The sequence below is a fragment of the Podarcis gaigeae genome (assembly GCF_964106915.1).
Source record: "Podarcis gaigeae genome assembly, chromosome: 3".
Classification (NCBI taxonomy): Eukaryota; Metazoa; Chordata; class Lepidosauria; order Squamata; family Lacertidae; genus Podarcis; species Podarcis gaigeae.
In genome coordinates this window covers 23254943-23268658 of record NC_139680.1, presented here as the reverse complement: position 1 = coordinate 23268658, position 13716 = coordinate 23254943, and the positions used below count along the sequence as shown (strand labels likewise).

The 13716-nt window shown below is 40.3% G+C and overlaps 1 protein-coding gene across 4 annotated transcripts in view; it reads right to left on the bottom strand.

Annotated features, from left to right (window-relative positions):
• The window catches only part of CSMD1 (CUB and Sushi multiple domains 1), a 949787-nt gene that overhangs the window by 211132 nt on the left and 724939 nt on the right, over positions 1–13716 (bottom strand). For all 4 annotated transcript variants that reach the window (XM_083729648.1, XM_083729649.1, XM_083729651.1 and 1 more), the window contains 3 exons: positions 13125–13319; positions 10535–10673; positions 4985–5172 (listed from right to left, as the gene is read on the bottom strand). In XM_083729648.1, the coding sequence (XP_083585774.1) occupies positions 4985–5172; positions 10535–10673; positions 13125–13319 (522 nt within the window). The remainder of the gene's footprint in view (positions 1–4984; positions 5173–10534; positions 10674–13124; positions 13320–13716) is intronic.

Here is a 13716-nt window from a genome sequence, read left to right as displayed (position 1 = left end):
ACAAGGGTATTAAGTAACGACATTGGATAGATGTCATGGTCATTTACTTTCCATTGCCCCCTGCGTTGTCTTTCTATATATTTGTACTTTATATTCTACACGTGGAATGATAATAAGGATGGTTCTTCCATGGTGTACTCTGCATGCTGTAACCTCCCTTTCTTCCCAGTTGAGACCTCAGAGTACCATCAGGAGCTAAGCAGACTTTTACCTCTGGAGAAAGAGGTGTAATATTTCCAGAATCATTAATGAATGAGAATTGGGACAGGCAAATGTGACCTGTATGTGGCCTGTCTCTTAGAAGCAGCTTTCCTCCAAATGCACAAAACTCCAGGGAAATCTCCAGTCAGGACCAACCTACATGACCTATTGTAGAGGATGACAGATGTTATAGTCCAAAACACATGCAGGGAACTATGTTGGCTATACCTGATTTTAATATTCTCCCAGCCATTTGGGTATTAAGCTTTTCTAAAAAGCACTGGAATGCCTCTGAACATTGTATGGTGCCAACTTTGTGCATCTGAAGTTATGGTTTAGTACTTGGATTAGAGTACCACTGCTTTCACTGAAATAGTTCTCTTTCCTGGTTATGGAGTTATTTTTCCCTCCAGGTAAAATAACTTTTAGCCCCTTCAAATAGCTGTAACTTAGTTTCCATTCCTCAAAAAGTGCTGATGCCTCTCTAAGTGCCAATCTCTGTAAAGCCACATGGTAGTTTATTTAAAGCTTAGTATTACTGAAAAGCATAGATAGCAATCTTTGAAATGATACCCTGCCTAAGCTTTCGTTCTGAAGAGTTGTGTCAATAGTGGCACAATGTTTTCAGCTTTTCATGGTGCAGTGGGTGGCTATTTTGAACCTCAGATGTTTAGCAGTGATAATTGAGTCTAATTGCAACTGGATCAAGCTTCTGAGTGCTGGATAGGAAAATATTATTCAAATATGCCTATGTCATCAGTACAAAAGAGGAAGCAGCACAGCCTCTCCAGAAGAAACCTGTTGTGGACCTGAAATATCTGAATAATTATTGGACACTCACTAGCAAACCTTTCTGTGTCAAATGGCTCCAATGGGAGGTTGCTATAAAACTTCAGATACCGTTGGGTGAGGCTTGAGTTCCCAGTTCCATTTTAATCAGTTTTCAGGTGTGGATTTGGCACTGAAACTGCTTAAGTTGTCCCAGTGAACAACATATTTCAGGATAGAGAGATGGTGTGTAAGCCCCTTGATTTTCTTGGATCTCTTGGAGGCTTTTTATACCATCCATTATAGTATCCTACTAAACTGGTTTGCAATTTAGGTAGCTCATTTCCTACTTGGACAGTCAATTTCAGAAGATGGTGCAGGAAGTCTTTTATTTGACTCTAGCAGCTATGTGATAGAGTCCCACATCTTCTTGTTGTTGTTTCCTTCTTGTATTTAAACATCTGCATGAGACTGGTGAATGAGGTCATATGGAGGTCTGAGGTGAGGTGTCATGATTATGCTGACAGCACCTGCTTTTATATTTTTTTTCATAAAAGTAATGCAGGAATTGCACTAAACCACACAACTACTGCATTACTTGAATTTACAGTAATGGGCTCAAAGAGAGCCAATAAACTGGAGCCCAGTCCAGACAAAACAGAGATCCCATTGGTGGATGAAGGATGGTTTATGTACCAGGCTTCATGGGTTTCAAAGCTTGCATTCAAATGTGCCTCCACTGTGATGTTCAATGGAGGAGGCCCATGTCATCTGAGGTTGAATGACTACGGGGGGAAATGCTTTTCAGATGAGTGGATGTTTTCCTTCCTCTTCTACTGTTGAATTCCTATTTTGCTGCTCTTACAATTTTGTTCAGTTTTGCAGTTTAATTTACTGTTTTTAATGAACTGAAGTTTGCTTTAACTTGTGGTTTTAATGTAACCTGCCCTGGGACCATTTGGTGGAGAGTGGGCTATAATAAATAAATAACCGTACACACATTGCTATCATGTTGCCCTGGTGTCTGTTTTCAGTTCTGCTGACTGCTTTTATGCTGCTCTTTTTGTATTGCAATGTTTTAATATTGTTTTAATGCTTTGGTTTACGGTGATTTTAACTTTTTTTCTAAGCAACCATGGGAACTGTTGGAAGGATATGATATAAACTACTTAAATAAATAAATAATACACATAAATACTAAAGCCAGTTCACTTTGCACAATATAGAAATACATTTTTATACATAATTTCTCAAAGTATCCTCCTCCCACCTCTTTCTAAACATACTGCAACATTATAAATTTCACTGCAAATGTAACAAGTTAGCAACGATTAAAAATAATTAGCAATGATTCATTTGCAGTGGTGAAGTAAAAGAATGTGCATCTTAAAAACTGCATAACTGCAGCCTATCTCAAGACATATGCAATAAAGAATGAGAGTTTAATGTTGAGAACGATGACATGGCACCAATGCAAGGGCACTATGTCTTTCTTTCAGCACAGTCTCCACTTCCATTGCCAGTATTCTGTACGTCTGAGACACAACCCATTCCCTGTTACATAAAATCCACTCCATGTTTCTCCCTTCACCTCCCTTCTAGTCTGTCTGCAGCAGGAAAAAGGTAAGGTTCTTAATGGCTAAAATTGGGAAGTCAGCCAACCTATTTCTGATTTATCTATTTTTAATTAGAATTTCATTTTTAAATAGAAAATAGTTTCCCCCCTTTGTCTAAGATAACCTGCCATGAGCCAAGGGAAACCACCCTCATCTGCAACCAATAAATTTAAAGGGTCCTTCCTGGAAGCACGTTTCTGTGGGCAAGGTGGTTGTGAAGACCACCTGCATCAATGCACTCCAGATCACTGAAGGATCCCTGCACTCCATAGAGCCCTAGAATCATAGAATCATAGAGTTGGAAGAGACCACAAGGGCCATCGAGTCCAACTCCCTGCCAAGCAGGAAACACCATCAGAGCACTCCTGACATATGTCAAGCCTCTGCTTAAAGACCTCCAAAGAAGGAGACTCCACCACACTCCTTGGCAGCAAATTCCACTGTCGAACAGCTCTTACTGTCAGGAAGTTCTTCCTAATGTTTAGGTGGAATCTTCTTTCTTGTAGTTTGGAACCATTGCTCCGTGTCTGCTTCTCTGGAGCAGCAGAAAACAACCTTTCTCCCTCCTCTATGTGACATCCTTTTATATATTTGAACATGGCTATCATATCACCCCTTAACCTCCTCTTCTCCAGGCTAAACATGCCCAGCTCCCTTAGCCGTTCCTCATAAGGCATCGTTTCCAGGCCTTTGACCATTTTGGCCCTGTAGGAGCACTGTTTGACCATTTTGGCCCTGTAGGAGCACTGTTTGATACTTCTCTAGAGAGGCAAATATTGTAGTATTTGCTGTGGCAGCAAAAGCGGAAACCTTCTACAGCTAGCTGGCAGGCCACTGGAGGGTGGCACATATCGTGCTAATAATGGCAGTGGCAGGCAGGCATATGAGTGCTGCACGGAGAGCATGATGCGCCACTCTTCTCAAGCCACCGGCTACCCCAGGCAGCTCATTGTGGCTCATGGCAGAGCTGAGTGTGATTCTCTTCCAGAACTGTAGAGAATCAGCATTCTGTAAACTCCACTTTTCAATCCTAAATTTTCATTTTGTTATCATGCTTGTTATAAATGGGAAAAGATGAATGCTCTAGTCATTTAAGCGCTAACAATGAAACTACTATCTACTTGTTAATAATGCATAAGGGTACAATTGCTGCAATACATCCATATTGGAATGAATATTGGAAATTACTGTGCATGACTCTAGCACTACTTATGACAACAGAAATATGAAATACTCTACTAGACTAGTTCTATATTATTATGATCACAATCAATATATTTCCCCCTAAAGAATTATAGAGTATGAGAAACCTCTTATATGCTTTGGGAATAAATTCACACTTGAAACCTTCACCACTATGGGATTTTATTTTACTTGCATTTTCATCTTTCAAAAATTATAAGCAGGTTCTGAAATCATAACCATAGAACGACTTCATAAAAGTCTGCTTCCTGGTTCATGGAAACTACCATGATGTTCAACTCTGAAAATCTTACTTTGTTTCCAAATCAGAATCAAGTCCCACTTTAAACTGTGGCTTCTGATTTTGCTTTGGAGTCAAGTTATAGGTAGGCGTAACAATAATTTGTCCCAATTCAGATATCAACAATTACTGTGAACCAGGAAGCAAAGCAAGCAATCTGTGCCCTCTTAACCATTTAATGACTGCAAAATTTATTGCAGGCATCTAGTTAGTTATTATACCAAATCAGAGAACAGAGGCATGCATCATAATGCAAGCAGAACTCTTGGAAATGAGACTTATTCCACTCTGCACACAAATAAAGAATGCCATGTTCCAATGTGAGGCACTCCCATGCTCACAGTGAAGTTCTGGATTGGGGTAAATGTTTTGATTTATTTTTTAATACACACCTGCAGCAATATATAATAATAGTGTTTTTTTTAATAGCTTTTTATTTTAAAAAGTGCAATTCCAGACATGTCTACTCAAAGGTACATCCCATTGAATTCAATAGAGCTTACTCTCAGAGAACAGTATAGGATTGTAAACTAAATTTATAACAAGTGGTGCAAACCTAACTGATTCCATAAGTACAAAGATTTCCTCTTGTGCCATGGAACCTCTCCTCTCCTCTTCTTGTGCATACCCCATGTTCTCCCCAGATGTACTCCAGAGGGTTGGGGCAACCCCCAGAACAAATTTAGGGGACATGTGGGGGGAGGGGAGACGGGAGAAGTCACACGGCACAAGCAGAAACCCTAACACAGATTAAATTAGTCTGATACCACCCATTTCACTCTTAGCCATTCCTATGTTACAGTCATTTACGTTTTTCGCTGATTTATGAGCCACCCTGCCAATACACTTCTCATTCCCCACAATACCCACATTCGGTTATTACACTCATTTTAACTTAGAAAAATATCGGACTTACTTTCATAGTGAATCAAGAAACCAACACTTGAACGGCTGTTATCTGTAGTGAATAGGAGATACATGAAATTCCCAGTGCTAATAAGGAACTGTGGTGCTTGTGTGCCATGGTATTCCCCAATTAATGGAGAAGAACTCGTCGGCCCATCTCTGACTTCCAGTGTATCGTAATTTACTTCTGTCTGGAACCTGTAAAAACAGAATGACAAATTGCAACACGTATGACTTCAAAGCTGACATTTCTAAAACAACAACAATCTCATTAGATTGCTTGGGCTTGTTGGTGGAATCCCATGGAACATTTATGCTGCAAAGGTTTCTGCTCTCCGAAGGTTATTGCTTACTTCTGGGTAAAAAAAAAACATAATCCACAGTAGGTAGCAAAATAAATTGAAGTAGGATGAGGCGGGGGCACTTGCAGGAAAGAAGCAGTGGAGGATCTCTCAGAAGAGGCTGGAGTGCTCCTGCCTGTCATAGTAGTCAAATACTAGGGTAGATGGGGCAATGGTCTGGTTATATTTGTGGATACTCCATGTGCACAATAATTTACATGCAGGAGAGGGATCTTAGCTCAGTGGCAGTGTCAGAAGGGAGCGTGGATGCTTGCGAAGATAACAGCCCGGACTCCAGCCTCTCTTTTCAGGATTTATTGAGTGCAAACTTATGTACAGTGCAGAAGTTTCAAAACCATGTCTGCCTCAATCACTAGCAGAATCTGGAAGTGCCTTCTTCCTATTTTCCCCTCCAGCAAGAAAACCCGGAAGCCCCCCTCTCTGTCTTTTTTCATTATGTGGAAATCTAAGCGACGGAAACTGCTCATTCCCTCTCCTGGTAGCAGTTTTTTGGCTCCGCTCTCTCTTGTCTTCCTTGTCTCCTGAAAACTGCCCCTCCCCAGACTCTGACAAAGTGCAGCTGCTCAACAGAGGAGGAGGCTCTCTGTAGGTTCCTGTCTCTCCCCTCAACTGAAAACAGATCCCTGACAGGTAGGCCTCATGATCTGCATGCACTAGGCCTCCAGTAGCTCCAACCAAGAAATTCCAGGTTGCAGAAGGCCTTAGAGATTTACTATCCAGAGCTGACAACACTACTCAGTGTCATATTAGAGCAGTCCAGGGAGGACAGAGGCCCTCATGGAAGAGCTGTGGTGGTTCAGTGGTAAGAGCATATGATCTCCATGCAAAAGATACCAGTTTCAATCCCCATCATCTCCAGGTAAAGCTGGAAGAGATCCCATTCTGAAATCCTGGAGAGCAGCTGTCAGTCAGTGTAGATAATACTGAACAAGATGGACTAATGCTCTGACTCTGTATATGGGAGCTTCTTATGTGTTGCCGCAATTCTCACACCAATGACATATTATCAGAAGGTGCACTGAAGTCCTTTCTTACCTAACTTTTCATTCACTTCATTGGTTCTTGAATTAGCTGGTGGTGTTGAGCCATTAACTCTTACATATGGAAAATCATTATCACTATGATACACAAAGCAAGGAATAAGAGCGGGGTTATTTAAAGAGGTCAGTGGAAATGGTGGCCCTAGAAGAACCATGGTCCTCTACTCCGTTCCAGTCTAGTTCCCTGTCTCCTGGGAAATAGTGTTTTCCAGTTTAATAACTTTAGATTCACAAAGCCTGACTGAGCATGAAATCATCCTCCAAGGGTCATTTCTGCATCAAATCCACTCAGTTCCCCAGTGGTATATACAACTTTGCTTCGGTTTTGACTGATGTGCAACACAATCTAATTGCGCCTAAATATTTGTAGATACATTTGACAGCCACTTGAACTAGAAAAATATGAACCTTTTACTGCAGTTTTTGTGTCAAGCCTTTTTCCCTCCTCCTGTTTGCGAAGGCATCACCAAAGGCATTCATGTAGAAACAAAACACTCTCATTGTGTAGCACTCCTAACCTTTTAAACCAGATATGACACATAGTAGAGCTCTATAACGGTAATAAGTTTGGTTTCAAAGGACGAAGGAAAGCTGCAGGAGACCTGCGTTCATATCTAATGTGGAACAGAACCGGGGAAGGGCCGTAACTCAGTGGCAGAGGATCGGATTTGCATGCAGAAGGTCAAAGGTTCATTCCCCGCATTTCCAACTGGGGCTAGGAATGTACTCAGAACAGACACTCTCAGTCAGTAAAGACAATACTGAGATAGATGGACCAATGGCTTCACTCAGTCTGAGGCAGTTACCTATGTTTACTTCGGATAGCAAACACTTTGCAGAAGTCCTGACAAAAATAAGCATGCTTACTTGGATCAAGGGAGCATGATGATGGTGTCGTTTTTTACTACAAATGACTGAAAAAAGGAGTTTATGCAAGAAATATTTGTGAAAACAATATATACAACACCCTTGTACATTATATAACAATTAGAAGGCACACATAAATATGAACCTAAACCCACAAATCCCATAAACTGATAAATTGGGGAGGGAAGGAAATACATAATCTTTTAAGGCTTTTTCCAGAAATAATGTACATTGTATTACGTCCATATATTAATATACAACTGAAGCACACAAACACATGAAACCTAGTAAGTTTCACAGAAAACAAAATACAAATATAATCAGTCTTTGAGGCAAAACTGTACTAGATAACATAATTAGAAATGTAACCAATCATATACAGGATGAGTCTTTTAAAAGAGGCCCCATGGAACATGTGCACTCTGTATCCAGGGGACCTATTTTAAAGGACTCACCATATATATATATATATATATATATATATATATATATATATAGGATGAAAAACTATGTTCATTTATTTGACTGTAAGTCGTCACACAGTACATAGAATTAGGCTGCATAACTGAAATCCTGAACAGAGACTGATTAAGACTGCAAATCTAAACACACTTCCACTGGATACAGTGAGACTTATTACTGAATAAATATGAAAACCATTGTGCTATAATCCTATTGATTAGATGGTATTTGATGCTAAAATGTTCATTCCATCAGGGCAACAGCACCCCTTCCCCCGCTCCTCCCACGCACTGGAGGAGGAATAGTTCACAAGGACCTTGTGAACTATTCACACGTGAAGAACTAATGTATATCCAACCTCCATGATTACATTCAGGATGCTGGAACTCATCCCATCAAAAGTTATGCTCTGCAAATATTCTCTAACCCCTCCATTCTTCCAGAGGCACTCTTTAACAAATTCATTTACATATATTCAACTCCAGATGTGTAAACTATTTTGATTTTTCAATGAAAGAACATCATGGTGTCCAACCTCAAGCTGATACTTCTTGATTATTTAAAATAATTTGGGTTTGTAAGATATGTTTGATTTGGCAACATCAAAACCACAGCAGTGGGTTAGAGTACCACTGGTTTCAGTACAGCCAGATATTTGTAAATTGTTCACCCACATCACATAATTCCCTTTTACCACCGTAAATCAATTACCCAAGGCATCTCTTTCACCACCTTTGTGAAGAATGAAGGCTTATTACAACTGTGTTCTTAAGAATAAGGTGGTTGTTAAAAGCATTCAAAATATATAATTACCCAGCAACATGAAATTGATCCAGGTTATTCTGTTAGTTATACAGAACTCTGTGTGGTGGATAGTTACACAGAACTAATGTTGGATTAGACCAAGGTTTATCTAAACCAACACTCATAATTAAACAGCAGCTAGTCGGATGCTACTCAGTAGGAAATTCCCTGAAGTGTGTTCCCTGCATCTGATATTTAGGAATACACAGCTCCCCTATATGATAGCTTCTTTTAGCAATTATAGAGAATTACTGTCCACATTAATGCAAGGCTGAAGTTGGTGTCACAGAAATCTCTGTTGCTTTCATTGCCAGAATGGAAATGTAGCCCCTGAGGCTATCATCGTATCCCAATGTTTTCCCAAAGATAACTCTCAAGGCTTAGACAAAAATAATAAAGCTTTTTTTGGGGGGGGTATGTTTATAAGCAAGGTGACCAAAATAAGTTCCCCTTGTTTTTTGAAAGAAAGGGGGAAAGCTTTGCCATCACATTTCTTTTCTTTACCAAAAATGAATCCCTGCAAATGATTCTACACCATTCTGTTTGAATGGAGAAGGGATGCTACAGGGCTATCCCATGACCCCCACCACACAAAACAGATGAAATGTATTATTCATGTAGTTATCAAAAACAATATTTTTTTAAGAGGGGAAATCAAAACGCTAATGCCCATAACTAAATGTTGAATAGTTACAGAAGCATCTACATAATGACTGTAGATACCATATAGACTGCTGCTAAGTTCAGGCATTAACTCAAACCCAGACTGTTCATCAATCCTCTTATATCTCTAGAAACAATAAGTTCACCACTCTAAGACAAAAACTCAGCCACCCTTGCAGTTACACCCAGGTTAATGTCAGATAGAGTCTGATATTTTCATTGTGCCGTGATGTTAGACCACTGAAAAAAGGGGATAGCACGTTTGTGTAGCTGGTTGGACAGTAGAAAAGAGTAAGTTCTACACTGTCCGTCACATTCAAAAAACACCCACAATGTCTATCATTTCTGGGAATTTTTAAAAACAAAAGCTGAGGGGGGAAAGTTCCATTAGACTAACATAAAGGCCCTGCGTTTCAACTGGAATTATTAATTTTGAGATATTAGCGACCCTGTTAACTGTTTTATTTAAACCATAGAACTTGGGGGAGTAAATTATATGTACAGCTTACTCAACATTTTGTTTTTCAATGTCCCTTAATCTGGTTTGAATATTGCGATAAATATATTGCTCACCTGAATTATACAAGAGTAATAATAATAATAATAATAATAATAATATTTATACCCCACCCATCTGGCTGTGTTTCCCCAGCCACTCTGGGCAGCTTACAGCACTTTTTTTTTGTAAAACATTTTTTTGTAAAACAAATTTTCCCGATACAGGGTTGCCGTCTGATTTTCTACAGGCAGATGTTGGCTACTCCTGGTTTACAAGAAAGTGCAGCGACAACCCCTTAAAAGAGGGATGGGGAAGCTGTGGCTGTCTAGATGTTTATGAGGTGTTTTTATACCACCTTTCTATGACTACACACAAGGCAGTTTAGAATTTTCAATTAATTACATATAATCTGATAGACCTAAAAAGGGGAAAAGGGATAGAAAGGAAAGTGAGAAAGATAAGGCAAGGTCAGGAATGGTACCAACGTAATGTTAGACAACTGTTAAGGCAACCAAACTGAGTGGCCACTGAAGGAGAGCGTGGAACCAAACTGCAGTCAGCCCAACTAGGCCTTACGATTTCATTTCTGCTGCAGCCAGATGGAGTGGCTGCTAATTCTGGAAGTGCAGGAATCACATAGTAATTGGTCCCAGGCCTTGTCTCATCTTTCTTTTGGATGCAACATGGTGGAATGGGTAGTAAGAGACAGCTGGGCAAGGTTGTTGGGACACTAATTCCCATCAGCCCCAGCCAGCCTGGCCAATGGTCAGGCATGATGTGTGTTGTAATTCAACAGCATCTACACTGTTACCATTTCAAACAATTGCAACATTCAGCTGCGGATCTGTTTTTCAGATACTCACTTATCAAATGTGATCTTTATAGAGTGCCCTTGCTTTGCCTCGATTACCCATTCACAGTTTAACGAGTCTTTGTAGTAACCTGGCCATCCTGGTGGCAAGATAACGCCACTAGATGCTGTCAGGTGGCCACCGCAAGGTGCTGGAAGAGAAACAGACATATATAATCAAATTGGTAATCCCAACTGAGAAATGCTATAAATCACATTGCATCAAATTGCTCAACTGCAACTTCCAGCATGCCTTATCACAAACAGAAAGTGCAGAATATCCCTCAGTGTTGAAGGCACTCTTAAGTGTTAATTCTGACGCTCTGTACTTTCACTTAACCACTCCATATTCCTGCTTGTGGTTGTACCGATTCACCTGCTCCATATATTAGCTAAGCTGCCTGGTGCTATAAATTTGTTGTGCCCTGGCAAGCCCTGTCTCTCCCCCGCTCTCTCTGTACCATAAAGGGTAAAGGTACGCCTGCCCGTACGGGCCAGTCTTGACAGACTCTAGGGTTGTGCGCTCATCTCACTCTAGAGGCCGGGAGCCGGCGCCGTCCGAAGACACTTCCGGGTCACGTGGCCAGCGTGACGAAGCTGCTCTGGCGAGCCAGCACCAGTGCAGTGCACAGAAACGCCGTTACCTTACCGCTATAAAGCGTTACCTATTTATCTACTTGCACTTAGGGGTGCTTTCGAACTGCTAGGTGGGCAGGAGCTGGGACCGAACGACGGGAGCTCACCCCGCCGCGGGGATTCGAACCGCCGAACATGCGATCGGCAAGTCCTAGGCGCTGAGGTTTTACCCACAGCGCCACCCGCGTCCCTTCTCTGTACCATAATGAAGGCAAAATGTTGTTCTATCATTGCACATCTAGTATAAATGGCAGCTGTTGGCCTAGCAGCACCAATACAATATTGGCTGGGATACCAGCACAGAGTCTTAAAACAATTAGGTCATAAGCACACCTTATATTTAAAGCACATGGCTTCCCCAAAGAATCCTGGGAAGTATAGTTTACTCCTCAAAGAGCTTCTATTCCCAGCAGCCTTAACAAACTACAGGTTGACAGGATTCTTTGAGGTAGCCATGTGAGGTAGCCAAGTGGATGTGACCTTAGTTGTCTGCATAGCAGCTGAGTGTGTGCAAGTGTGGTATAATGAATGTTAGACTTATACCAGGAATATTTATGCTCAAATCCCTACTCAGGCATGAAATCTACTGGGCGACCTTAAGCCAATCAATCTTCCAGCCTAACCTAAGCCACTCATATGAAAATTTTGGTTTTGTGGAAAGGAGGGATAAAAATTTAACATATAACAAATTATGAAATCATACAATGAAATTTATATAACCCAGCACAAAATGCATTTTATGTAAATCCTGTGGCTTCTAAACCAGTCTTCTTGAGTGATCATTTTTTAACAGGCTGGGTGGCATTGCTATTTCTCTCACTGAAGTAGGCCATTGCTTCATAAATATTCCTATTTCATGTTAAATGCACTGCATGTAAGCTCGTAGGCAGATACACCAGCTGGTGTAAGTAAAAGACCACCCAAATCCTATTACAGTTCACACTAGATGAAATCTGTTAAAGTTAGATTTATTAACACGCAGAATATTCAAAAGCAGATGTTAGGCCACTCAATCTATTTGTTAATTGCCACCCATATTCAGCATGCCAACTAGCAGAAGAGGAGAGGTTGTATAGTTGGGAGGCGAAAGGCAAAATTTCCCAGTGTTGCTTTTGATTTCATGATTTAAATCAGCCAAATAATCACAGAATCCTCTGGACATGAACCTACATCTTAGCTGCATGTCAAGGTTAGCCAATGTTGAGCCCTTCAGATGTTGTTGGATGCCAAGTCCCACCATTCCTGACAACTGCGCATGCTGGCTGGGACTGGTGCATGTCCAACATCTGGAGGGCACCATTTTTGTTGTCCCTGCTGTATATCAAGTCATTTATTAAAATAGCGATCCTATGCATGCTTACTCAGAACTGTATTCAACAAGACAAGCATCATTATAATTGCAGCCTAACCCACTTTTATCTCTAGATACAATTTGTGAGAGTCTATAGAAAACTAAAGCATTGCTGCCTTTAACATTTGTGTATGCATGCGCACACACATAAACAGTAATTAATATTCTCTAACTCCACATATTGTCATTGATGCTCCTATGGATGACAAAGGAGGGCTGTGGTTCTTCTTGTGGGAAGTCAATGTTGTGCTCAGTTTTTTCCAAGTACAATGGCCCAAACATTTCTATGCCAAGCAGATAAGTCTAGATATTCCAGGGATTTCCATCAACTACTGATCACCATGCAGCAAACAACAAATAACATACCAATTGCTTACATTTAATATTATGGTTTTCTTGCTCAAATACTAAGATCCGAAACAATTCTAGAGTTAAGATATTGGGTCCCCCTCTTGGTGGATGCCTGTCATTTCTCTCTCTCTTTCTCTCTCTGAGTTTTATACTGAGTCTATGATTATTATTTTTTATTGCTGTCTTTATTGCCTTAATATAAACAGTATACATAATATCTAAAGAAAATCAGTATGTGCATTCTAGAGCACGATCAAATCCTTACCTTCACATCTCGGAACAGTTGAACTCCACACAACATTTCCATCCTGCATAACACAAGTTATGGTCTCTGAGCCCTGGGTTTTCACAAAGCCATCGTCGCAATGAAAAGAAACAGAACTTCCTAGAAGGAATCTGTCTCCAAAGCGCTTTCCGTTTATGGGGATTCCTGGATCATGACACTCATTCTGACCAAATGCTGAGCGCCAAAGGAAAGAAAAAGTGAAGCCAATTAATTAATTGGTTGTAAGTATATTTGGATGCATGATTCAAAACAAGACAACTAGTCTCCTTAACTGACCTATCTTTGGGCTTACATGATTCTTTAGTGATTATCTGACTACCTCCAGTCAACCATGTTCAAAATGTATGAGCCTTCTGATTTTTTCAGTGGTGACATATGTTTTTGAGCCAAACAGAACTACTGAGATCAGTATTAACTTTGTTTCTAAATATCCCAGCTCAGCTAGAGAGTATGCATGCGGGGAAATGCTTAATTCCATCATGCATTTAAATTTTTAATTTAATTTCCTTTTCATGTGCACATTACAAAAAAAAAATATTACAACCCCAAAATTAACATGCAGTGATTAGTA